The sequence below is a fragment of the Macrosteles quadrilineatus genome, unplaced genomic scaffold (assembly GCF_028750875.1).
Source record: "Macrosteles quadrilineatus isolate MER2022 unplaced genomic scaffold, UCM_ALF_1.0 Scaffold_8__2_contigs__length_117827958, whole genome shotgun sequence".
Classification (NCBI taxonomy): domain Eukaryota; kingdom Metazoa; phylum Arthropoda; class Insecta; order Hemiptera; family Cicadellidae; genus Macrosteles; species Macrosteles quadrilineatus.
This window is the reverse complement of record NW_026542601.1, coordinates 4,270,003-4,297,823: the sequence shown is the minus strand read 5'-3', so window position 1 is coordinate 4,297,823 and position 27,821 is coordinate 4,270,003. Positions and strand designations below refer to the sequence as shown.

The 27,821-nt window shown below is 31.2% G+C and overlaps 1 protein-coding gene across 1 annotated transcript in view; it reads left to right on the top strand.

Annotated features, from left to right (window-relative positions):
* The window catches only part of LOC128999504 (fat-like cadherin-related tumor suppressor homolog), a 70,770-nt gene extending 43,332 nt beyond the window's left edge, over window positions 1-27,438 (top strand). The window contains exons 24-47 of the mRNA XM_054426069.1: window positions 408-584; window positions 1,532-1,837; window positions 4,207-4,415; window positions 6,875-7,019; window positions 7,572-7,727; window positions 8,538-8,837; window positions 9,855-10,103; window positions 10,976-11,233; window positions 13,680-13,892; window positions 14,278-14,472; window positions 15,352-15,533; window positions 16,375-16,576; window positions 17,298-17,512; window positions 18,489-18,623; window positions 18,708-18,851; window positions 19,619-19,871; window positions 20,362-20,686; window positions 21,090-21,240; window positions 21,824-22,034; window positions 22,387-22,594; window positions 23,112-23,220; window positions 24,339-24,480; window positions 26,102-26,170; window positions 26,741-27,438. Of these exons, the coding sequence (XP_054282044.1) occupies window positions 408-584; window positions 1,532-1,837; window positions 4,207-4,415; window positions 6,875-7,019; window positions 7,572-7,727; window positions 8,538-8,837; window positions 9,855-10,103; window positions 10,976-11,233; window positions 13,680-13,892; window positions 14,278-14,472; window positions 15,352-15,533; window positions 16,375-16,576; window positions 17,298-17,512; window positions 18,489-18,623; window positions 18,708-18,851; window positions 19,619-19,871; window positions 20,362-20,686; window positions 21,090-21,240; window positions 21,824-22,034; window positions 22,387-22,594; window positions 23,112-23,220; window positions 24,339-24,480; window positions 26,102-26,170; window positions 26,741-26,862 (4,676 nt within the window). The 3' untranslated portion in view covers window positions 26,863-27,438. The remainder of the gene's footprint in view (window positions 1-407; window positions 585-1,531; window positions 1,838-4,206; window positions 4,416-6,874; window positions 7,020-7,571; window positions 7,728-8,537; window positions 8,838-9,854; window positions 10,104-10,975; window positions 11,234-13,679; window positions 13,893-14,277; window positions 14,473-15,351; window positions 15,534-16,374; window positions 16,577-17,297; window positions 17,513-18,488; window positions 18,624-18,707; window positions 18,852-19,618; window positions 19,872-20,361; window positions 20,687-21,089; window positions 21,241-21,823; window positions 22,035-22,386; window positions 22,595-23,111; window positions 23,221-24,338; window positions 24,481-26,101; window positions 26,171-26,740) is intronic.
* The last annotated feature ends 383 nt before the right edge of the window (window positions 27,439-27,821 follow it).

Below are 27,821 nucleotides of genomic sequence, written 5' to 3'. Positions count from 1 at the left end.
TACAGTACTTTACCTACGACCGGTTTTTTATTACTAATGAGCCCTACTCAAAACTTCTAAGAGATGTTATGTTTTCGTTTATAACCTCTCATTGCCACGGACATTGATGCAACGAATTATTGCATTAATCACTAATTGCACCAATCTTTATCAATGAAATTGGTAAACAGATAATTATTTGAAGTTCGAAGCATTACAATTTTAATTCTTCTCTCTCAATCCTTGAACCTCATTGGTCCGTTACAGGTGTTGTTATGTTAAACTATGTTGATATGTAAGTAAACAATGCTGTTATGAACCTTTCAATTCTAAGAACTGAACTGAAACGGATAGTTTAATTAATTACATTAACTTTATTAAGACTTCCCACTTAAAAAAGCTGTTATGATCCTATTTTTTTTTTTCAGTGCTTAACGTTAACGACAATCCACCCGAGTTTTCTTCTTCGACTTCGAAGTTCGTCGTAGCACAGCACGTCAACAGAGGCTTCTTAGTAGGAAAAGTCATTGCATATGACAAAGACAAAGATAAGATCAACTTTAGAACAAAGGTTCAGAACGGGGTGTTTCATATAGATGATTTTGGTGAGTATACATGATATAATTTCAACTATAATATTCTAGGAATCCTTTCCTTGAGCTAAATGGATTTTGTCGCCTTACTTCGTTCAGTGACGTATTAAGCCCATACTATAGTTTAAGACTTCTAGGGTACATCTTCTGGTTGGAAGAAAACGGGTCATCTATCCTATTTTGTTAGATCCGTCATAACTGTTATAGAACACACACAACACAAAACCACGATACAAATACGATTAAAAATGCAATACTGAAAACTGGCCAGTGTTTTCAATGCAGATCCGAAAGATGACTCGCCTATTTTTGTCACACCTCATGATAAGCTCCAGAAGTCTGGCTCTATATCAATGATGGCCACTCGACGTAGTAAGGCAGCGTAAGCATTTAGCTTGAATTTAACTTAAAAACCAAAGACTACTACTTTATAGCAATGTTTGATGTAGGAGATGAAATTCAGATTCAAAATATCAGAAAAGGATTTTATTGCCAGCTTGAACTGGTTAGAAAAATGCCTAGCTTTAAGAAATTCACAATAATAACTAAATTCAAGCACAAAGAAAACTAAAAGAAATGTCCTAAATGAAACAAAAATTCTATTGAAGCTAAAATAGTTAATTCAATATCAAATAAATATATGTGCAAGCTTTATTTAATCCTAGTAGGTGAGTAAAAATTATAAATGATGTTCTGAAATGTTTGTTATAGTAAACAAATATAATTTTAATATCAATTTAAAGATATTTATAATTTGTCCTAGTATAACAATTTAATAACCATTAAACTTAAATATTGTGTGGGAAATATTATTAAATTTCTCTATGTTATAAGTTGTTTAAACAATGTATTTTTATTGCAGTTTAAAATGTAGACAATCAATAGTAAATTATCTCTCTCTTTACATTAAAACTAGTGCTTAATATTATCCATCTAAATATATTTAATATTCTTTACAGGAGTAATCACAGTGAGAAATCCGAAATTATTGACTTCCAATACAAATTTCCTCATCAACATCACAGTAGAAGATGGCATTTATTCAACAAACGGGTTTGTTGAAATCAACGTCTTGTCAAGTAACAGACAGCCACCTAAATTTAGTAGAGATTTTTACGAAACTAAGGTGGATGAAAACAAGCCAGCTGGAAGCCCAGTGATAAGAGTAGCAGCTTTTGATAAGGACTTTGGTATCTTTGGCAACGTCACCTACTTCCTTCCTCCTCAAAAAAGTACGAAGTTTTTTGCAGTGGATAAATATTCAGGTAAGTTTTAGTTAGTAACCTTTTTCTTTTGAAGATTTAACCAACTTTATTTTATAAAATATCCTTAGATAAAACCAAGTACACTGGTGCAAAATAAATTTAAAGATTTATTTTTCTATTATGAACAAATAATAGCTATTTAAGCTAAGCCCTATTATTTTCAAATAGATATTACAGATGATATATTTATTTCCCTTGGAATTGAGGCCAAAGGTTTATGCTATAGTCGTATAGTTGATTTTATCTATATATTAATTTGAAACAGTTTTTCTTTGTGACAGCTATTTTGAGAGAACGGCTGGGCGAAGAAACTCGGTAGAGGTGTCTAAAGAAAGGTCTTGGTCTGTAGATGAGCCATGAAAAGAGAAAAATTGTGAATTCATTTGGGGCTCTGCCCCAGTGGCCTTTAAATTCCCATCCCATGTTATTCTTATGGAGGAAAATGGGGTTTTGGTCACAGATAATTTGAGAGAACGGCTGGGCTTAGAAACTTGTTATTGTATAAATTAGGAGAAACATTTTTCCTATTTACATGTTATTTTGAATTTTAACGTTATTTATTAAATATAATACATTCTAATTCTTGAGGAATAGTAAACATATCTAAGATATCGGTTCATTTTGCGTCTTTTAAATCATACTGCAGCTTAAATGGCCCTTGTGAACACATGTTTTACTGGTCTAGATTAGTCCTGTTTCTCTGTATGGTGTAAAAATCAGCTGGTGTCGATGACGTCAACAGTATATATTTTCTTTTGTTATTTTGATTGCAGGGAATTTGTTGTATCGAAAGTATCAGCTGATTGATTACCAACTAGGTTTAGATTTGTAAAGTTTTAGTTAAGAATAATGTTAGGGAAAACAGTTAATTGCACTTATACCCAAGAAATGCACGAAAACTATTGATAGTAAGCCATATCAATCGATATTTTAAAGGACCCAAACACAATTGTAATAGACGAAATTTAACATCGGGTGTTTCACAATGGCAAAATTGAAATAAGTCTAGTGATAAAAGTCATTTTTGGTAGCTTATCTTTACATTACAAGTACATACGTTTTGTGACTTAGTTCGCTTTAATTATGAAAAAAAATATGGTTCATTACTTTGGCTAAAAGTTTCTTTTCAACCCTCGCTCGTTTTCCAACCTCAGCTTCGTTAAACTTGAGTTTTATTGAAAAGAGTCAATTTACGCCCTATTGATGAAATACTATTCGTGGTGAGTTTAATTCAAAGGCAGATTTTTAAGTTTACCAGAGACCTTACTAGACATACTTTCGTAAATACTTAAAATTCTTGTTTCTAAATATTTGGTATTTGAACACTAGACAAAAAATACATGCTATTGTTGACCTTATCGGTTTGTAAATAATTTATTGTTAAAATTAAAATATATTGATGTAACATAGCTAGGAATCCCTATACTTTCCCTCCTTGTTGGTAAATGGTACTCAACACCCAAGGTACTCAGTGCCTAATTAGGTTCTGCAGTTTGGGAAGATGGTTCTCCATTAGAGCCACTTATGTTGTATGAACTTTGGCCAAGTTAATGGAATGGGTGTTGTTTGGTTACCCTTGATAATGGATATGAATGGACTGCTGCTATGTTTGTCGTGGTACTAAGGACATTGTGGAATTTTCGCTTGACGTATTTTTTATTTGTAAACAAGTTTTTCATGATTACCAAAAGAGAAATTGTAGTATTTTTAGCAAGAGATCAACGAAGATTGGGTGATAATAGATTAAACCCCTAGGTCTATCTTGAAGTAATGTGAAAAACAATATCTGGCTCGTGCCTAGCGTCCTAGGACAAAAACAACGTATAAAGTGTATCTAATTCGGTTGCTATTATATATGAGAACAAATTACTTGATCTAACAATAAACTATTTAAAATTGTATAAATAATATTGAATATTAGTGCAACTTTCTTAGCTGATAGGGTAGAGCTAATAAATAAACCAGTTTGACTAATGTTTGGGGTAGCTATAGTTTTAGGTTTAAACACTGGATCTAGTTGTTTTATTCCGACATAAAACTTGAAAATAACTATGCACCCCATTTACAGCAACAAACTTTCTTTAAATAGTAAAATAGCTTTTTAAAAGTTCTAGAAAATTTTAAAGTTGAGGATTAACAAATATATATTTTGCCATACATTATGATATTGAAATTATTTCTTTGCAATGTGTTATTGCTATCCTAAGTGTTGTAGTATCTCAATATAAACTATTCATTTCAATATCATTTTCATTTTGATGTTCAACTACGAAAACATATCTTGTAGAAATGATCAATTTAAATGCTGACGAAGGTCTGCAAATTACTGATTTTTAAGTTACTTATAATGATTTAATTTTTCTTGCTAGGAGATATAAAAACACGCACGCCTCTGGACAGGGAGCAAGACCCTTATCATGTCATTCACATAATGGCCAAGGATGGAGGAGGACTGCTAAGCTGGTCAAAGGTCAAGGTCAATGTCATTGATGAAAATGATAACAAGCCTTTCTTTGAGCTGCCACATTACTATGGCTGTGTTTCCAAAGGATTAGCTATAAATCAAAACATCATTAAGGTAAGAGCTGATAATTAATATGACTTGTCATAAATATTTTCCTTTTGTTAAGTCAAGATAAAAAAGTGAAAAGTGCTTGGTTTGCAATAATAGCAATTATTACTGGATTGTTGATTTACAATGGAAATTGAATTCTTGGTACTAAATTGGAATGCTGAAAATCTCGATCGACAATGGTTTAATTTTGGATCCAATCTTGTCTACCTTGATTATTTCGCTGTGATTCCGATTGGGTTGGATTAAAAGATGTAGCTTTGTGATTTTTATGGGTTCGAAAAACTAAAAATATACTATACTATTTAAGGAAACGTGGTTTTAGTTTTATTTATAAAATAATATAAGTTTTAAATCTATTTAAGAATTTATTAACAAATATTGTTTAAACATGGCTTCGCAATTTCGGTTAAGAATACTATTTCGAGCAGCCTAAAATATTGTATATAAACTATTTAAACCCCAGTGACTATAAGTTGAGCGTGACATATAAAAACTATTCGTATTTACTATTCCTACGTAATTCAGATTAACAATAAACTATAGCAACTATGCGAAAGTTTATTTTTAGCTTATATTTGTACATACTCAAATGCTAATATTTACATTTGACTTAAAATTAATTTTTTCCTCTTTAACTAAACAATATAGTTTATGAAACACTAAAATAGAATGTCTGTTCATTGAATAATACAACACGGAATAAGTTTAATAAATCATGGATGAATGTTACCCACTTTTTAAGATTGAAAGCGGATTTTGTAAAGAGTATTTTTCTCTGAACAGACGAAGCCACAGTTACATTCAATCATGCTGGTATCGGAAAAGGATTAGTCTTTAACTGCAGGGCTTTCAAATATAGAAATTTTCTTTTCTGCCCCAGTGAACCTAGCAATGCAGAAAACAATTGAGTTTTAAATTTAGTTATGTCAATATTCATAATTTTATGTTATATATTTACCAGTTTGTGTATACATATTTTTAATATATATATCGTCATCGGATTGAAAAATGAAAGGCTTACACACCATAAATTTAAAATGTATGTCAAGTAAAAATTAAAATCATAAACTATTTACCTAGTATTCTTTATCATTTGATGATTTGTAGAGATTTTTTAAATTTCAGAAATGTCTTAAAACACTTACGATTAAAGATTCCGGATAAAAATATAAAATATGACAAATAATGCTATGTAATGCAAAACGTTAATACGGAAGAAAGTGTATACAGCATTTTAATAGCAGAAAACTTAACTAAATATTGAAAGTACAATGCTTTTTATGAATCATTACAATAAAACAGTTGAATAGCATACTTGCAAAGAATCATCATTGTGTGTTCCATCAAAAATACTAATAGCAAGGAATTATACAGAGTTTTTCATTAGTATATAGTAAAACTCTAGGATATGGTTTTATAGCAAAATAAAGAATACTAAATGAGAGTTTTTCTCTAAAAACGCTTCGTCAAACAGATATTATCTTTCACTTGTTTTTTTTTATTTTTTACATTACTATTTTATATAAAGTGCTTCCCGAACATTCTTTATAAAAATGTAATTGAAATGTATTTTAAGTTTAAATGGGCCTATGTGAAAATAAATAAGCCCGATGTAGTCAGAATGCTCCTCATTTTATCTATTTTAAAGCTAAAACCGTGATATTTCAGCGGTTTATTATTCGTATGATAAGAAATATTCAGTTCAAAAGAAAAGATTCCTTTAAGATATATTTAATACAATCAGCCATTTCTTTGTAATTTAAGCTATTAGTTAAATGTCATATGTTTTTGTTATTTAACATTGTACCAAGTTAGTTTTTTTTTATAATATAGGTCTACTTTATTTTGAAATACTTACTAAGTTTCATTTAATACAAAATGCCCAATATATGGTTAACTTAGAGTTTAAACAAATTTTTTATGTTAATGATCTTTTAATTTTGATCTATCAACCCATTTTCTGAAGTTTTCTATTTGTTTACGGGACATCTCGTATAAAATTAAACTAGTTTACGCGTAAATATTTTGTACCAGTAACCGTTGTACTTTTGTAACTGTGTTAAAAAAACAAAAGCAGTAAATAAAATTCTTAATAAAATGGTCGAAACTTTTTTTATACTCTACGACTATTCAAAATTCAATTTCTTCCTTTAGTAATTTTCTTCATTACTAAAAGACCAGCGTAGTAATACAATAAACAGTAATAACAACAAGCTGGTTCGTTGGTTATAATAGGTCTATCAATATTTATGAGTGGCTTAAAAAATGGAAGCTCCTGCTTAGAATAATTTTAAAATTTGGAACGATGTGGGGTTATATCCATTTATAAGTCCTTATGGCAGGATTATTATTGATGCTAAATAGGAAATACAATTCAACTGTTAAAGTACTTTTATTTGTGAAACTGTCAAGTATATTTTTCTGTACTGTAATTGAATATTTAAATATAATGGTTTGTTTAGCTTACAGCAACTGACATTGACGAAGGAATGCATGGCTCAGCCAGGTACTCCATTGTTAATGCTGAACCTCCAGAAGCAAAGACCTGGTTGCACATTGAACCTGTAAACGGCTCTATTACGTTGAACAATCCAAATCTACTTAGAGGTAAGAAGATTAGTGATTTTATTTTCGTGTATGGTAGTTATAGAACTGTACAGTGTATTGTTAGTAATATTCAGTAATATTAATTTAGCCTTAAAATAATTTCCAATCTGAAAGGTCAAGTGTTACACTCAGTTGTAGCTTTTGTAGTATTTTACCTTACTACGATGTTTATATCATAATTTATATTACATCAGGTTTAAGCTAACAGAATCACAAGTAAGGATCACATTAAGTAATTTTTGTATGTAAAAATATTTTTTTTTATTTTTTACTCGATATTTTTGTTGAACTATATATTTGTGCTATTTATTTATATGTATATAGATATTTATTTAAATTTCACGCGGATGCATTGACTGAATATTATGATATCTAATGAAGCAAAAACACTTTCATATTTAAAAATAATTACTTATACTAAAGATTATCGAGAGAACGTAATTACAAATCCCTTTCAATTGATTTACGCTATATTTAATAGCTATATTTTGGTTTTTTACCACTACAGTAGTTATAATATTTATAAATCCCTTACAATTATTTTGTTTACAGGACCAACAATAAAGTTGACTGTTAGAGCCAGTGACTCAGGAACCCCTCCGCTCTATTCTGACGTCATATTAAGACTGCACACGTCACATGACAAACAATCTTCACCGTTGAGAAGTTTTCCCTCGCGAATGCGCATTCCTTTGGATGCTAAACAAGGTAAGCATCCTGGGTTGAAGTGGAACAATATTTTAAATGTTTCAATCATACCAAAAACAATATATTTTTCTTAACTTCAAAAAAAAATTAAAACCTATATTTAATATTTTTATTGAAATTATTTCTCAGTGACGCAACGAATCACTGTACCAAACACTGATGCACTACTCATTAACAATCTGGTATAAACAGCTGATCAGTTGACGTTTGAAACATTACAATTTTACTTCTCTCTCAATCCTTGAACCTTATTGGTACATTATCCCTGTATATTAAGTAAAACAACAGTGCTTTTATGTAAGTAAACAATGCTGTTATGTGAGTCTTTTCAATTCTAAGAACTAAACTGAAACGGCTACTTAAGAAAAAAACGTTCATAGGTAAAATAATTTTTCATTTTTATCATCACAATATCAGTAGTTTATAGAATAAAAATTAAATAACAAAACTTTCGTTTGTTATTCGTACCTGCTACGGAATTCCCTAGATATTGATCTACAGTATGTTCTTCTGCTAAATATAAAAAAATCGAGGATTTGTCTATTTAATTTTTAGTATATGGCATGCAATAACTTTTTATATAAGTAATTTTGTCATATATCTTGAGTTTTTACTAACAGAAAAAAACCACTCAAGATTTCAATAATTACAAAAACTTAGTTATCATGAAAATTCTAAATAAATTCTATTACAATAATATTTTATAATTTTACTAATGTGTGTTTCATAATATTTTATTACGAGATAATAATATTTTTGGAGTGCATTGATGAAGTTTATCACTAGAATATAATTGTTTAATGTTTACAGGATATATTGTTCATCGTTTCGAGGAGAATCAGCATCACAAAACAAAAATGCTTATATCCGGACAAGGAGACATCTTCGGCATAAATTCTAACGGAGAGTTATTTGTAAAAAGACATCCAATTCTAAAACATAACAAAGTAGGACTTCTAGTTCAGGCTCAAAAAGAAGAGTTTGCCATTTGTGCCTTTTACGAGATAAATATTGAGACTTATTCGACAAGAAACAACTTGACTTTTGTACAGGAGAGAGTAGAAATTTCTCTACCGGAAAATATTGCTGTCGGAACGTCTGTTTTCAAAGGTAAGTGCTCAAGTTTCAACAATAATGTAGTGATTTGAAACATAATGCTTACAGCAACATCTGAATCATTAGTTTTATAACGATAAACATTGTTATATAGATAGTAGTGGTCTTACTATTGTTGTATAGTGCATAAAAAGACACAAACTCATTTTTTATGAAAGTAATGTTATGTAAAAAAATATTATTTATGTAATCTCATAAATTTATTCCGTATCTTATACAGTTGTACTGAGTCATTTAAATGTATTTTAAAACGTAAAATTATCATATTATTTTTTCTTACTTAACTTTCTTAACTATTGCACATGGTAATCATAGCTTAGCACTCGTTTGGTATTATATGAATATGAAAATACTTGCGTAGACTTTTACTTCATTATAATTTACTTAACAGTTTTTTTTTTTTTTTTTTTTAGAAGTACACTTAGTTTGTTTTAGTTGGTAACTAATTACCCACAATGAAAATTTTAATTTAGAACTTCAAAGAATTGATGTTTAGAACTACTTGTTACTATATCAATAATGTAAACCTTAATCATTCAACCCACTTATATTCTTGTTTTATAGTAGTTTTACTTCATAAATTTTTTACCTTAATGTAGCCTACAATTTTTCCATTAAACTTAAACCTTATTTTAATGGTTATCTAGTACATGAGTTAATAAAATTCAAATAAAAATAAATGGAAAAATTCCTTATGGCCCTTTCTTACACTTAACCTGGCATACAAAAATACATAAAAATAAATATACAAATAAATTACCTAATCTAATTATACATCTTATATATTTTACAGACTGTATAAATTTGTAAAACAAAATTAAAAAAAAAAATTTAACAAAAAACAAAGACAATCACACACTTTTGCACACCCACACCAGCAATCGCGCATACACAGAAGCCCTAGAACACACTCTAGCCGAGACCATCCGGTCAAAGTAGAGATTTTTCATTGCCACTACAAAACTAGGGACGTTTTCCAAGGGTTGCTGTAATAAACAACTTATTTTTCAGTGGAGATCAACGAAGACGAACCAACAGTTTTGTTCAGCATGGCTCCAAGTAAAGTGTTCTCCATAGACCCTATGACAGGGTGGATCACAGTCACCGCTCCACTTGACAGGGAAGACCAAGACTCTCATGACGTCATCGTCACCGCATCTACATCCCTGACGTCACAATCTACATCTGTCGTCATCATAAACGTCACTGACGTCAATGACAATCCGCATATTTTCAACCAGGATGTTTACCATGTGGCAGGTATAAAAAAATCTGTTATATTATCTTTATTAAATTTAAGAACTCGGTTTTTAACGGTAAGATTATTATTTTGTGAACTCTATCTTTTTTAAGGATCGTTGCAATACAACGTTCTTTTCGGTTAGTTATTTTTTTTTTGGTCTTGTACAATTGATTAGAACTGACAGAATGGATTCGTGATAAGTGATTAGAATTATAACAACCAAAATTCTTTGAGGTTATTATTTTGAGAAACTACAAAAGAGTCCTCTAGATTTTTTGTTGTAAAAATATATTCATCACTGAACCTTAAAGCAAGATCTAGATCCAGTACAACAGATGTGATTTTTAACCCGTATAAAAAGAATAACTTTATATATTACTTGCTTATTAATATTTGTTTCCGTAGAATGTTTTGAATTTAAAACTAATTCTAGTGTTTATTCCTTGTTAAAGCATTAATATTTACCTTGAAATACATATTATCTCATGAAAATAACGCGAAATCAAACAAATATTTGGTCCTTGTGTGTATATTTCCCAAATATTTGGTAAACGATGTTTATAAAGTGAGTTTATCTAAAATTGTATTGCCTTTTGAGTCAATTTCCAGCAAAAACAGTTTTCACTTCACGAGTTACAGGGCTTATTATCTCTTTTTCTACCTACACCAAACAGAATTAGTTGGATTCGAGGTCACTAGATCTTGTAAATTCCGTTTTACACATTTAAACAAGATCATGACACCAAAATGTTTACATCATTCGAAAAAATTTAACATGACCAATTTTAAAGTAGTGCTAGGTGTAGTGCTAGGTGTTAAAGTAGTGCCGTGCCATATTATATCACCAATTGTAATATAATGTGAAATTGTTGGGTTTTTTGTTCCTCAGTCAAGGAGGATTCTCCGACTGGTACCGAGGTGGCCAGGCTGTCATTGGTTGACCCAGACCTAGCCGATGACGTCATTCATTACGTCATTTTGGAAGGCGATGATGACGCCATGTTCACCATGTCTTTCACTGGACAAGTGCTTCTCGCAAAGTCTCTAGATAGAGAAGCTCAAACTGATTACTCTTTGGTGGTCATCGCAAGCGATGGCGTCTTCATTGCTTCAACTATTGTCAACGTTCTCGTCATTGATGTGAATGGTAAGTTTTGCCCTTTGTTATGTATTGCCATAGACTGTCAAAGTAAGGTTCCGTGATGTGCCGCTAGGAGTACCGTGTAGTTACGGCGCATACCACTGCAGAACAGGCCACGCCCTGGAAGAATTGGCAACGTCGCACGTAGGGTTGTTTAGTGTGAGACGTCCCATAAGATAACATGGCAGACAGGTGACATTAGCTCATTAATTCGCACTTTATTGATTTATATTTAAATTTATGAACATAAATTTATTAAAATATTGAAAGTACAACATGCAGAATTGAAAAGCTAAACAACATGAATTGAAAATGTTTATCTGTTCATTTAAAACGTAATCAGAGTATTGTCATAGTCCAGTAACCAAGCTCTCGTAAGTACACAAATACCATTAGCTTCCAAACAAAATTGCTGTTACAACCCTACTTGCAACGTTGCCACTTCGAAGGCCACGGCCTGTTAAAGGTGGTCGAGGCTGCAGGTGAGGAGCCGCATACTACCAGCAGACGCTGCAGCGGTAGTGCCGTAGCTACACGGCACTCCTAGCGGTGCACGCTGGAACATATGCTAACCACATCACTGCTGTCGGTCTATATTTATTCTCATTGCCTATATTTATTCTCAATATTATAGGAAAACCTTGCCATTGTTTTTGTCTTTAGCTGATCACTAGAAGGAGTGTAAACGCAACGCTTACCTCTAGTTAAGTATATTTAACGTGTTTCATTCAATTACCAAATTTAATAACATCTTACCCTAAAGCAAGTATTTTTAATATGCCATAATATAGGTTACAAACACATTTTCAAGACTGTAATTATTATTTTTAAAGTCAAATTTAAATATTAATCTAAATAAAAAGTTTAGAATATTCTAACCTGGGATTTTATATAATAAATTTATATAACAAGGAGCTAAAAATCGAAATAAATAAGGGATAAGATTTTAAAACCTGAAAACAAATCAAACAACAACACCTCAAAGAACACCTTACAAGGAATTTAGAAATAACCGTAAAAATAGTTACATTGATTAGGTAACAATTGAAAAGGGATAACAATAAATTTAACAAAAAATATGTAAAAAAAGAAAACATGCTAGTATAATAATAATGATAAAAAGCAGTTTAAAGGGTAAAATATATATTTCTGACGGTGAAATACTTCTCATAATTAAAATCCACATGAATATTCATGCAACCCATTAAACCAAGGTAATAACAAAGAAGAGTTCTGAAAGATAATAAAACCTTGGTGTGGTTTTAGTAATTGATTAAACATTTATAACTTCGGTCGGCAAAGTTTTATTGAACATTCCACACCACAACGCTGCAATTAAACTCTGTGGTTTTAGAGTTTCAGCCAAAGTTTGCAGTATTTAGAAACCGTGTGTGACCTCAAGTCGTATATAGGTGTGCAAAACATGCAGACTGTGAAATCGCTATCGGAAAGTTATCTTAGTGTAAAGTGCAAAATAATTGCTTAAAGATTAATAACAGGTGTGTTACTAGTTTCCTTTAATGTTCCCCACAAACTTGTATGTCGTGTTTGTGAGTATCCACAGTTTTGCCTCCTAAGCTTAAGTTTGGGTTGGAGGTATAAATTTTCAATTTTCAATTGATTTATATCGTGTTACCTTTTAGTATTTAGTTAGTAGCATTTTTTTTAACAGTATATATTAAAGCATCTTTAAATACCCTACATCTCACTATAGACTATAACTAAAATTAATCCTGTTTCTAATTTGTTCTATGTTTTGCTTTTCTTATTACTTCATTTTGAATTATATAATAACTGTGAAATTTTTTTAACGAGTAATATAGTAACTGTGTGTAATTGATAAAGCAACTCAAAAACATATAAGCACTTTATCCTTTATATAATTGCTCATATGTTTTTGAGTTGCTTTAACAATTAATTACACACAGCTACTATAACAAAATACATAGTTATTATATAATTCAAAATGAAGTAATAAGAAAAGCGAAACATAGAACAAATTACAAACAGGATTAATTTTAGTTATAGTCTATAGTGAGATGTAGTGTATTTAAAGATGCTTTAATATATACTGTTTAAACAAAATGCTACTAACTAAATACTAAAAGGTAACACACGCACTGTTTTGTTATTTGTGGAGATATTTAATTTCAGTTTTATGTTTTTAAAGTTACCTAGCAGAAAACTACAGGTTTACAAATTAACACTTTAACGCCCCCCTTTCACCCCACAACAGTAAACCTAAGCTCTAGGTGGTAAATAAGTATATTTTTTATGGAAATATTTTTTTAAAAATCCAATCAGACAAACTAAAATTTGCTTAGTTTACAGGTTTACTGCGGTTGGGGTATTTGTGTGTACTATTTTTTTTTTTACTAAAAAAAATGCAATATTAGAAGAAAAAATATTAAAATTAAATATATCTTCATGTAATTCAATGATTCTTTCCCAGATGAACCACACAGCTGTGTACACTCACTCTACAATATATCTTTGGAGGAGTCTTTACCTCCAGGACATCTCATCGTTTCCATCCTGACCTCCGACCCTGACCTTGAATCATCCCTGTTGTACCACCTGGCAAGCAAAGATCAAGCCAAATTCTACGTCGACAACCACGGGGATTTAAGACTAAAGCAGTATTTAGACAGAGAGTTGAATCCAGGTAAAGATGTTTTGTCATTTTTATAATTTTTGTTAATACGATTGATGTAATGTAATGTAATATCAAAATATATATTCAAATTAAATACAACAATATATGATGTCATAGGAGATGAAATGTAATGAAATACATTCCTAACTTATATTGTTGTTTAATTATAATCCAAACTATTTCTACCATGCGAGTGAGTCAAATTATGCTATTGCCGAGAATACTATATCAGCTGTTTTGCAACATATTTATTTAAATGTTCCTGGGAGCATGAGCAAAGCCTCTTAATACACATTACTTGTTACATTACATTCAATTTATATGTTTCTAATGAACCCATGTTATAAAAACATCGTTATTGTTATAATCCTATTATTACATTCTTATATTTTAGAGCACACAGTGGAGGTGACCGTAAAAGACCCACATCACCCAGAATGGGTCTGCAGCTCTGTGGTACACATCATCGTTAACGATATAAACGATAACACACCATCGTTCGCAGTCAGCAACGAGACTGTCATGTTGACAGAAGACGCCATCGTTGGAATGATCGTTACGAAGATCACTGTTCTAGACTACGATGAAGGTGATAAATATTTAATTTTAAATATATTTTTTTAAACATTTATTTGTTAGGAATATTAATTGCCATTTGATTTGTGTTATAATAAGTTACTGTAAGTCAATGCAAGGTAAAAGTTTGGATCACATAGTTTCTTTTAAACAGGGGGTTTGCAATATACCGAATATTCTTATTGAAAAAGAGAACTGTCCCCTTCTGCTTTTCCCTAATAAAACAGAAAATGGGATTCGAACCACCTTGATATACAATTATTGCATGAATATGTCCTTTAACACAGAAAATTGAAAACAAAACTTCAGAACCCTATATTACTCTAACCAATAAATTGGTTTGCCTTTTTTAATTTGCCTTTTTTATGTCCTTTAACACAGAAAATTGAAAACAAATCTTCAGAACCCTCTATGACTCTAACCAATAAATTGGTTTGCCTTTTTTAACTCACTTTATTCAAGAGAACGTACGACATTCAATTACAGAAAGTAGGACATTGCTGTTTATGTGTTGCAATTATATTATTACCCGATATAGTGTGCGGAATAAACGGCCAGTATATTTTACCCTACGTTGCTTTACTCTGTTTGAGTTATAATTTTCTAAAAATAACTTATATAAAAGAAACTATACCAAGCATTAAAAGGACATGGATGGTCAGGTACAGATACATTTTCTTGCAGTCTCAATAATGTTATATATCTCATTTTATCTGAAGGATTTTGTTTTATGAATTGAGATGCACTGATCTTATGTTACATATATATTTTGTATGTTACCAAGCTGGAACTACACATGTTCTCATGTGGAAATTGCATTTTATCTTTAGCCATCCAGGATTTTCCTTAACATCGATTACACGTATGCAATTGACAAGTATTGAATTTGCAGGTCTTAACCGCACAATACACTACGCCCTGGTCAATCAAAATGGTCTGTTTAACCTGTCGTCAACCTCAGGTCTCCTAGTTCTAGCTAAACCTTTGCCCAACGGACCAGGTTCTGTGTATTACGTCACTGTTCGAGCCAGCGACCTGGGCAAACCTTCTTTGTCTTCGGTGTCCACATTGCAGGTATATTTTAGCATAGTAATCCTATTTAAGGTATACAAATAAGGTCATATCATTGACTACACACATAGTAGACTATCCATGTAATTTAAAAATTTGAAGCCAGGAAAATATATTCAGGACCATCTCACCAGAGGGTACGAGTGTATTGTGCTAAATATTAACATTGAATATTATTACAATTAGACGTTCCATCCCCATGTTAAATTTGTTGCCAGATTTTTTATAAAACTCGTCGTAGTTCATGTGAGCCAACGAGAGATTGCTCTGATCAAAATTACTAAATTCCGTCGAATACACACATTTTTGGCCAAGTCGAACTTAGGGAATGTCTTATGGTGAGCTATAGCAACTAATATGGCCCATCAACTTGGTCAGCTATGAAAAAATAAGGTATAAAATAGAATTTTAGACGCTAGTGCATTCTTTGGCTGGCTCACACAGCTAGGTAAAAAAACGGTGACAACTGTTCCATATAGATGGGATATAATAACCTTGCGTAGTATTTCAAAAACACTTGTATTGCTTTTTAACACTTTTTTCAAAATCAAATATAAAATCATCATAAACAAATGCAATCTGCATGATTAGTTTCCAAATCAATAATGAACATGTTGCAAAAACACTATTGTATCTCCACGATACTATGAATTAAATCAGAAAAACATAGTTTTTTCTGCCATAATTCTATTTTATATAATATTCAAGTTAATACGTATTTTGGAAAGACAATGACGAATGACATAAGGTTGTCTTCCATTATAAAAAATAGTTATTATAGTAAAACATGAATTAAGAGAGGTGTATTGCTTAAAGTGGAAACTGAATATGTTTTCTTTTGCAGATTGTAGTCCTCGGCATGAATGATGATCCTCCTGTACAACTGTCAGGGACATTCCATGTATCGGTGTCTGAAGATGCACCAGTCGGATCGTCAATTCTTCAGCTACAGTCAGACAGGAGAGTCGTCATTGAATTTTCAACTGTTGTCTACACGATTCTAGAGGGAAACGGGCAGGGAGAGTTCGACATTGATAGAAAGTCAGGTAAAAGAATAATATATGGTAAAAGTTAGAATACAGAAATTTTTTATTTGACATTTTGTCTTAAGTAGGTAATAATTTAAACGAACTTTATTTCCGATACATTCAAAAGCCATAATAAAAACTTTCAAAAACTTAGTTTATGTCCTTTGAAACCATATCATTTTAAGCTTTCTACGTTAGCGTTGTACATATGCAATATAAACAGTCACTTTGCTATTCACATTTTTAATTATTTTCGTTTTAGTTAAATTTTTACCTACGTAAACTGAAGATCTTTAGAATATATTTTTTCCCTTACTACAACCCCCATTGTGATACATGTTTACTAACTTAATGTTAACTTAACTTTGTAAACTTAATGCCTCTATGTACCATAAATAAAGTTTGTGCAAAGATCACTATTTATCTTTTTACTATAGGCGGAGTTGGTGTTTTAATCTGTGGGGCAACTGACTGAAATACCGTGGTATTGTGTGTTGGGTTTCACTCTGGTTTACTTAAAAAGTATAAGTACTGTCAATTCCTGTTTTACCAGTTCGTTCCTATCTCCGCTTTGAAGGTTCCATGCACGACCCAAAGGCTCTTAAAGTGTGTGTGGATGCACAAACTAAAAAGTATATCAAACCACCCACGAATAACAATTTAAGTAATGTTTTTACCTAACAATTGAGTTGCATAAACTTATTTAGTGAGGAGTATAGTTTTGAATTTTATATTTCAGGATTATTAACCATAAGCAAACCTTTAGACTACGAGTCCCACCAGAGCTACCAGCTGTTGATACTCGCTACGAGTGTTGGGGAGAGCTCTGTCACTAGTTACTCATCTGTTAACGTGACTGTACTGGACGTCAATGATAACACTCCGATGTTCAAGGTCAACCGGTGGTCCGTCCAGATCAGAGAAGATATTGAAGTTGGCCAGATTGTTCTGAAGGTAAATAAGGATTCCAAAAAGCATATTAGTCACCATTGGTATAGGTCCAATACAAAGACAAAAGATGGGAAGAATTGTTAAAGATGAGACTTAATCTATAATCTTTAATCTATAAACAATAATCTATGATATATGATATTAAATCTATAATTTATAATCTATAATCTGTAATCTATCATTTATAATATATGATCTATACTTTATACTCTATAATCTATAATCTACGCAAATAAGGTAAATGTTGTAGAATAATGATTATAAGTCAATTAATACAGAGTGGCCCAAATAAATCGTCCTTTAAATAAAATCCATCGGAATTTCGCTGTTAAGGTGAGTTTAAAAGGCCTAAGAGGAACGAGCTAAGGTCTGTTAGTCTAGCTACTGAAACATATATCACGGTTAACTTTGTTTGAGTTACCTGTTTTTGCCAATTGGTGCTTCAGAGTTCCGATCTTAGATTTCCTCTAGTTTTTGCTGATGTATCGTTTCTGTAATTGGCAATGTCGTTTGTTTTGTTCCGATCTTAGTTTTCCTCTAGATTTGCTGATTCATTCTTTCTTTGGCAACGTCGTGTGTTTTTATAAGATTATTAAGAACATTAATATATCATATGAATTTTATTACTACATGGTGACATTTAACCATGTATATATTATTCAACTGGTGCACAATGTCCAAAAAATTGTTTTATAAATTTATAGAATCATCTCATTTTTGTTTTTTTCTTCTTAATTTTAAGAACAATCTTACGGAAAATGTAGACCTTCAATGATCTATCTAAGTACAAAAGCAATGTCTATAAAGGTTGACTGATTTCCATTGTTCCTAAATCCCAATACATACTTAGGATAAGTTTTACTCACACCCAATTTATATTTGGTCATGATTTAATTTGCAAACTCTTAATTTGTATTTTCAAAATGTGTTTTTACCAGCCATGAGCACACGAGTAATCTATGGTCTGTTTCATTTACAGCTGGAAGCAATCGACATCGATTCCGGCTCTAATGGAATGATTCGTTACTCGCTAGACACCGATTCCATGCAACAGTTTGCAATAGATTCATTCAATGGGATCCTGATGGTACTTAGCTCTCTAGATCGAGAAAAGGTAATACCCACTGCTTGTTTCACAAACGTACAATATATTATCTTAGGAACAACAAATTGGTTACATTACATATTTTTTTTTCAGAAAGCTCAATACAACATATCAGTGGTGGCTACAGATCAGGGAACCATTTCTCTGTCGTCGACAGCTTATGTAAACTTGGAAGTACTTGATGTAAACGACAACCCACCAACATTTCTTACGCCAAACGTAACTACTGTACTTCAGGTAATTTGTTTAGTTGCCCCCATAAAAGTTAACCAAAAGTACAAAAATATATTACAAATATTGTTTTATTCTCCATTACTAGGTTAGAAAGCTCTTCTTATTGGAAGCAAACGTTTTAGCTATCAAGCATATTTTGGTAATTTAAGATAGTAATAAACTTTGTCCTTAGGAAAATTGCTGCTAAGTCCACATTCAATCCATTCCTGAATAAAACCAGCCACTTTTATCTGAGCGAGAACGTTATAATAATCACTTACCTGGCCAATCTAATTAATTGTTTGGCGACTGTTTTTATAGGGTTACCGCTCAAATTGTATTTATAGTAATGTACATTATTACCAATTTAACTTTACAATATGTTGACATGTGGACATTTTATTATCTAGATTGTATCGACAGATAACAATAGGAAAGTAAAGTTTAATTTTTAGAGAGCCCATATATAGTTAGATATTAAACACAAAAACCTTTTTTTGGTAAAATAAAATAAAAGTAATACATATAGAAATCTCTTAAAACATTGTATACAGTGTACTTTGATTTTTTTAATTTGAAATACACCCAACAATAATTTTGAAGTTCTTTATGTATGTGACTGATTATTTTTACAACCCATTATATTTGGACAAGCTGTTTGATGAATTTCGTGTTTTTAGTTATTTTAAACTTGATATAAAAAAAACAGATGGATATAGTAATATCTTAGCAATATTAATGCTCCAATAAAGTTATCAAATCATTCACCAACCTCAAAAATATTGTTCTAGGCTGACAGGATGCCAGGCTGGGCTGTTTTTCATTTTGCTGTGACTGACGCCGACCTCACACTCAATTCTTCTTTTATATTCCACATTACTGAAGGCAACTCAAAAGACATGTTTAGAATAGACAGTGATGGAACTTTAAGGACTACTGACAAGTTGAAAATACAGTTAGGAGAACAGCATACACTAGTGGTCAGGGTAGAAGATTCTGAAGACCCTACGTTATCCTCTTCAACCTGGATATACATCAAGGTAGGTCAACGATTACTAAAATAACTAGAATTATTTGTAAATCATTTTTCCCTAATGGACATGTTACTTGCGCATACAAGAGTTTCATAATTGTAATTTAGCTATGTTCTTTATTTACATTAGTAACAATTCAATAGATTATATCAACAACATTTTTACCATCATTATATATAGATTTTTTTACAGGCTGAATAATTTAGATTCGTGTTTATGTTTGTAATCTAATTAATCCACCTGAGTGATCCAACAATAAATAATTAATATCTCAAATTCGCGAATAATATATTATCTGATCAGCATATCATTTTAATTTTTAGATTTAAATATCCACGATATAAAAAAAATGGTTAAATATTAAATACTGTTAAACATGCCAAGAAATGTAAAAATATCGTGAAACGACATTAATAAGTTTATAGTTTCACTTTCATTCTAAACTAGTATTATTTTTCATCTATGCTGGAAATCACAAACATAATTTTTCTAACAGGTAGTCGAGCCTTCGAAACACCCGCCAATTCTTCACCCTATGAAAGTTTGGGTGGCAATTTACGAACAACAATGGAACGGGGGAGACCTTGGCGTGTTAACATCAAGTGACCTTGACCCGTATGACAAGCTTGAGTACAGTGTTCCGTCCAACCATCACTTCTCAGTGGACCCTCGCCAAGGTACACTCAGAGCTAGAAGTAGCCTGGCTCCTGGAGTGTACAATGTCAACGTGACTGTTTCAGATGGGAAGTTCACTACAGCAACAAACGTAGTTGTTACAGTTGAACCATTGAGGCAGGACATGCTGCAAACATCTGTGTATATCAGGTAAGGAACAACTTTGTGTTTGAATGTTTTAATTGAATATGAAATTTAAATGAGGTTTTGTAATGAAGGAAAGATTTAGTTAAGATCCTAATTCTTACGAAACGACGACAAGTTGTTTTTTACCTTGTTGACGTATACGATTTAAATTACATTGAATAAATGTATTGTTTTAATTCACGTATAGAGTCCACAAGTGTTTGGGCAACATTTTCTTTCTGAGTAATTAAGATGTATACCAAGTAGAGTCGATTTCATTTTCATCTGTCAAAAAAGTAGAAAGTTTCGAAAAGAACTGAAGACTGCTTCATAATTCATCACAGCATATATAGTAATGGGAAAAACTTTTGAAGCAACAAACTTTTAGTATTTGTCAAAAGTGTATCAAATCTAACTTTTTTTACAGACTTTCACCAAGAATTCGACAGCAAACTGTGGCCTCAAAGCTACCACGGTTTCTGTCAACATTACAATCTGCGTTTTTAAGAGATGTTAGACTAATAAGTATTCAAAATGGTCCTGGCTCAAGTATTGGTCTTCTGATTGCGGTGGATGGAGTAAGTAGTGAAATAAAAATTATATATGACTTTTTGAATAACTTACTAGAAATTCTTCAAGTCAATCTATTCAAAGTTTACTTGTTTTATTTAACATGCAGATATTTTCAACCAAGAACAAGTTTTGAGACAACGAGTGATTGTTATGCTTTTAATTCAGTTCAATACTTATATCAACAATAAAACGTAAATTAAGATAATCCTTTTTGGGCGATTAAAACACAACTCTCAATAAATTATGTATTTTCTCGTTATAACACCCAAAGGGAAAATATCAGAAAGACAAGGAACCTTAAAAAAGTCTGTATTTATTTGCAATTGTTATACCATATATTGTGATTGTAACCATGACCTAAGAGTTGAATCAAAATAATGATAAAAAGGCATTATGGTTTACTTATCTCATCAATGCCATGTATATAATCTAATACCTTATAAAAATAATGTATTGAAGTAATCGTGGCATTATAACTACACATCATTATAGTAACCTTTCTTTCTAGTCCTTGGCGATGATGATTTTTAAAACCCATACCTTTTTAGTATTTATGATCAAAAATCATTAAAAAGTTTGTTTGCATAGGGTGCAGACCTGCAAGTAGTCCAAGAAGTAATGGACTCGTGTGGATTGACCGGAACCACACCACAGTGTGACTGCAGGAACGGTGGAGTGTGTCAAAGACAGTTACAGATGATGCCTGAGAAAACATCCCTGTTGATGGGAGAAGGTATCAGTTTTGTGGCCCCGGGACATTCTTTGGCATATTACTGCATCTGCTCAATGGGATATGCAGGTATTCCTCTTCACGTTTAATACACGGTTGATAAATAATAGCAACTATTATAACGTTGATTTATATATAATTTCCTTCTTTTCTAATTATTTATTTAAAACCAATTTGCTATAATTGTTGCAAGTTGCGAATGAGTAAAAGTGATAGGTTAGGTTAGGGTAGGTTAGGTTAGGTTGGGTTAGGATAGGTTAGGTTAAGTTAGGTTAGGTTAGGTTGGGTTAGGATAGGTTAGGTCAGGTTAGGTTAGGTTAGGTTAGGTTGTAAAGAATTCAATTCCACATGGATTCACTCTAGAACTTCATAAAGAGTTTTACCTATTGCTCAGTCAACTTTATGGCTGTATCTTTTTCAGGTGAACACTGTGAGGAAATAAAATGCCTTTGCCCTCCCCTACAAGTCTGTGTCCCTCAGAAGGTTGGGTTTACTTGTATCCCGCCTTGCTCAGCCAATCAGACGTGCCCGGCTGCTATGACGTCACTAGTCACATGGTCCGAGCTTGTTATATGTATCTTGGCCTCAACTGCACTAATTACTGTTGTCGCTGTGTTTGTTGCCTATGGGTTAGTTGATGACTTTTAATATTTTATGAAATTATCACATTTATTTTATAAAATACAGTGTTACTTGATGGCAGATCTATTTATGTTACTCAGCTATACGCTATTATCAGAATACTGTACATCTCTTTACTAGTATTTGACAATTTACTAAGCCGTTCCTAGATTCGTGACAAAAACTTGTATTTTTAAACCAAAACAATTTATTTTTTTAAATTTGTCTTGGTTTTAATACTATTTAATTTCTATGTGACTTAATTATAACTATAACTATTGGGACTTCTTTTCTGCATCACTTTTTACTATTCAGAAACCAAATAACAGCCTTTTCTACTGCAACGTCCTTTATTCGTCAATATAGCCCTTTGACATACACCATACGTGAATTTTAGTTGTAGCTAATTCACACCTTGTTCCGTTGTTAGATAATAAGAAACATACAAGTTCCAGCTTTGAATAAATAATACTGAGTAAAAGCTAATTTAAATAACACCACACTAATTTTGATGTTCTTTCTTAGGAGGAGGTACCGTAGATCATCTGACAACAAAGAGAAAAATAAAAGTTGGGGAAAGCAAAACGACCAGACAAAGAAGAAGTCAAAACTAAGCAATCTCATGATGTCTAAGGTACAAAGAAAAATATTCATAATTAGCAGGCTAATGATTCGTTGTAATATACTCGGTGTGTATAGCAGAGTAAGCTGCTGATCCTAGAAAAAACTGTCACCATATTTTAAATATTGCCAATCTTAAATGTTAAAATTGAAAAATAATACATATGGTTGTTATAAAAGCCTTCCTGTCTACAGTTTAAACTATTTAAGATAATATATAAAATATATGCCACTGACAGATACCAGTGGATAACCAGCTCACATTAATACATATTACAGTTCCAGAGATATTTCAATAAATTATACATTTAATATTTCAAATTAACTATTGTATGTAATTTTGAACATATAATTATATCCACACATACAGTCAGACAGACACACACAGACACACAGACATCACTTCGAAACCCACTGTTTTCGTTTCTGGGAACCAAAAACGAATGTATCCATCCATAATTCAAACATGTAAATGTTGACGAAAAATACTTTATCTATACAGATTTAGATTATACATTGACTATTTATAGGGGAAGAAAGTAAAAATAAAATTCTAAGAATCAGTTTTCTCAACAGACTTGTTATAGCTTCTTGCGTATCACAAATACTTTTTGATTGCAATAGTTTAATAAAATTGTCATCACACTATAATGTGTTAGCCGTTGAGCAAACGTTAATTGGAAACTGTTCGCTTATTTACCCAAAATATTAATGTTTACATATTGACAATGCTATTAAAATACATTGTCACCACTGCGTAACAAATATTTATCGATTTTCTCAAAATATATCTTTACATGACATAAAAGTCGTAGTTGTGTTCATTTTTTCCAATTTTGGATAATGTGGTGAAAAATAGCATTCATAAAATGGGCCAAAAGGGTTTTGCTGCTCTCAATCGTTTTCAGTTTTCGTCTTCGTTCCAAACATGAAAAAATTATCTCGAGCTGGCATAGCATCATTATTGGCCCTAGGTACGAAATATACTATTATAAATAATTCAATTATCTTGAAATAAATTATTTCTTGACAATTTATGACTAAGTGATTATTAAGTTAAAAATATTTTCTATTCTGTAAATCGTGATTTACAGTATGCTTTGTGTTTTTAATGTATGCTTTTGTTTTCAGAAACCACAGATTTTTACTGGCAGTCCAAACAATGGTATTGGACGTAACAATCTAGAATGTACTGCAGCAACTGTCATAGAAGGAGAAGTAATACCTTTGGACTATCTGAGAAATATCAACCCCTTAACAAAGATGGAAAATGGTAAGTAAATCTTCGTACGCTCAAATACACTCTTACTTCCTGGGTTAACGATTTAGATGACGATTTAGTCGTACAATGTTTTTTTACGATTTCGTTAGGGAAAGGTGTAAGCTTCACTTTTTAATGTGCTACATTTATCCTGGAATAATAAAACTATATGTGTAATTTAAGATGAGGAAAAAATCGGTTTCATAGATAATGCATCTAGCCCAAAAGCATGGGTCTGAATTGGGATTTATATAGTTTGGTTCTGATAGGAATCGTTGTAGTTTAAAGTTATTAATTTTCCTAGAGATAACAATAGCTTTCCCTTTAAAACCCAGATTTTGAGAGAAGATTATATTCCAACCACAATTATCATTGATAATATTTCCTGTTTTAAAGTAAACATGCTAAATTTATTTGACATATGCGATTAATATACTTTAAGAGTTTAATTAAAGATTAAAATTACACCTCTTAACTCTTTCTTTTTTCACCTAACATAGCTTGTATCAATTGAACTGTTTTGGTTCCTTGTTTTTTGTTTAGTGCTCGTCCACTTTTAATCGTGATAATAATTGAATATTAAACATACTACTGTATTGTAATTGGGTGATATTTTGGTGGTATTGGGTTGTAAACTAGCCGTATTAATGAACCAATAAGATGACTTGATCAACAAATGCACAACTAACAACAAATTGCAATAAATTATTTAATGGATAATTATTGTAATCTGTAAAAATTACCTTAAAGTTAATTCAAATTTAATTAGTTTGTACTTTTACATGAACGGTAATGTATTAGGGGTTAATTAATAAAAAAACTCCAGTTTTGGGTTATTTTTATATCGTATTCATATTGGTTTAAATATAAAAAATAAAATTAAAGCGAAATGTTTAGATCAAAGGAACATACTTGTATTAATACGTTATAATTTTAGTTAAAATCTATTCAGTGCAAATTTTGTAATCATCAACACTGATCTGAATTACAGCCCCACAACTGTTATTAGATAATGCACATTGAAATGCATAACTGAAAGAATCGAAAATTATAACAATAATATTCTCAATTTATTTAATAGGCATTTAGTCTAGTGTTCAAAACATTTCTGTAAATAGTGCATTACTCAATGATACTAGTTAATCTATTTATAATTATCTTGCCAATCTTAATTTATTGTTACCCTAACTGCTTCATGATTTGTATACCATTTCTATTACATTAATAATCTTCACACTTTTGCTTAAATTTCAAAACGAAAAGAAAGGCTTCGAATCGGTGTATTCCACAATCGAGATTGTTTAAAGTTCAGACGCACCATTCCTTAACAAGCCCTCTTTACCACCGCCTTCCACCCTGCTTACTTAATTTTATCACTTATTAAATTTCTAAATAATTTACCTCTAACACTAACCATATATTTACATCATTATCGCATTCCTTATTGTGTACATCTAGTAACTTCAATCCCATGAAAATGTAGGTCAATTTCATTTCGATATGAAGTAAAATACCTTATTTAAATAAATTCCAATCTAAGCCATCATCTACATAAATTAAAGGATGATACCAGTCTTAATCTTAAAGAAAATGTTCAAAAGAAATTAAGACCACGGATTTGATTTTGTTTTAGACATTCTTCATGGCCACAGTTCAGCACCAGACCTCGCTACATGTCATGTCACTGATGTCATCGTATTAGGTAATAAAAAATGACAAGTGAACACCAACCTAGAAATAAAATAATAATATATTGATAAGTGTCACAATACACTCGTCTGAATGTATATAAATGCTCACAAATCATTACATCATTTCATCAATTTATGGTATTGTTTTTTTTTAGTTTTCGGTATGAAAACACGTAGTGTTCATTGACGCATGCCTAGCTTAATTATTTCAGTTTCATTTATTTTTCCCTTGTATCTATATATCTTATCTAACCATCAGGCACCGTTTGAAATCGTTTTGATTACAGATACGACCTAAAAGAATTATTTGATTTCATAGCAACCTAAATAGCCCAATCGTACCATCTATAGCATTAAAAAATTATTGTATTTTTTGCTTCGTATTTTTTTTTTTTTTTTTTTTTTTCAAGATGTCAGATACCATGGTTTTTATGAAAAGTAAAACAAACTATTTTCATTAAATAAATGCAGATTTTGCCTTTAGCTTGCTTTGCATCCTAGACATGAGTAGACAGGAAATAAAATCATAGTTCAACATTGTTTTATCATACAGACGTTTTACATATATGATTTACCTGCAGAAGATCCAGCTCGGGGGTTGGCAGCATTGGACGACCAACTGTCACAGGAAGTTGTCCAGTACGGCTTCCCACCACCAGGGGTGCCAAACTCACTTCCGGAGGAACTCGAAGTCACCTTATAGCACTAACAATCTCTTGAAAGAAAACCTAATTTAATTATCAGACACGCTTAAGAAATGTCACAAGAAACCTTTTCTTTAGCTCTGTGCTTAATATTGTAAAACACGTTAAACAGAGGTTCAATCCCAGTCGAGACACAGGCTTCAGACCAGCAAGGCTATTGAGTTATGCACACATTTAGATTGACAAATTAATAATTCATTTACTCAAATAATATCGACAAAACAATCATCATAATCCACAGTTAGAAGACAAAATTTCATTTTATTGTTAACTTTATCAAAGAAAAGTTTCATCAATTTTTACGTTGTTGTAAAAAATTCTTTAAAAACTTAATTTTTTCATTACATTAGAATCGCACAAAAATAATTTCACGAACTTCTAAGATCATTGAAACTAATCAAAATAGTTCAGTAAGAAGCAACGAACCTTGTCGCTATTTTATTATAGCTCTCGTCATGCATGACTAGGACTCAGAAAAAAAGCTCAAAATCTGAAAATGATATTGTAAATATTTTTATACGTTTTATCTAAAGAGTACCTATGTATTGTAAAATAAAATATTTTCTTGATTGTTACTTGTTTTGCTCCCTAGCCCTTGGAGATGGTTATTTAACCTAAATACTTCCTTTCTTTTTGCTTATGTTATTTTATATCCACTACTTAATGAGTGGATGGATCCATACAAATGAGTCAATCCTTTGGAATATTTATAATACATAGTCCATAGCATTTTTTACGAATATTTAATACTTGAATACAAGGACTTTGAAGAGTCTACTATTTTCATTATATTATTTTTTTTTAATACATACAACATAAAATTTAAGATTATTTTCTTTCTTAGATAATATTGGTAGACATTAATTGTATATTATATTCAGTCAAAATCACAAATTAGTCAAGGGAAATATAGTGGGCTAAAAAAAAAGAAAAAAAAGGAATAAAGGAAATAAAGGTG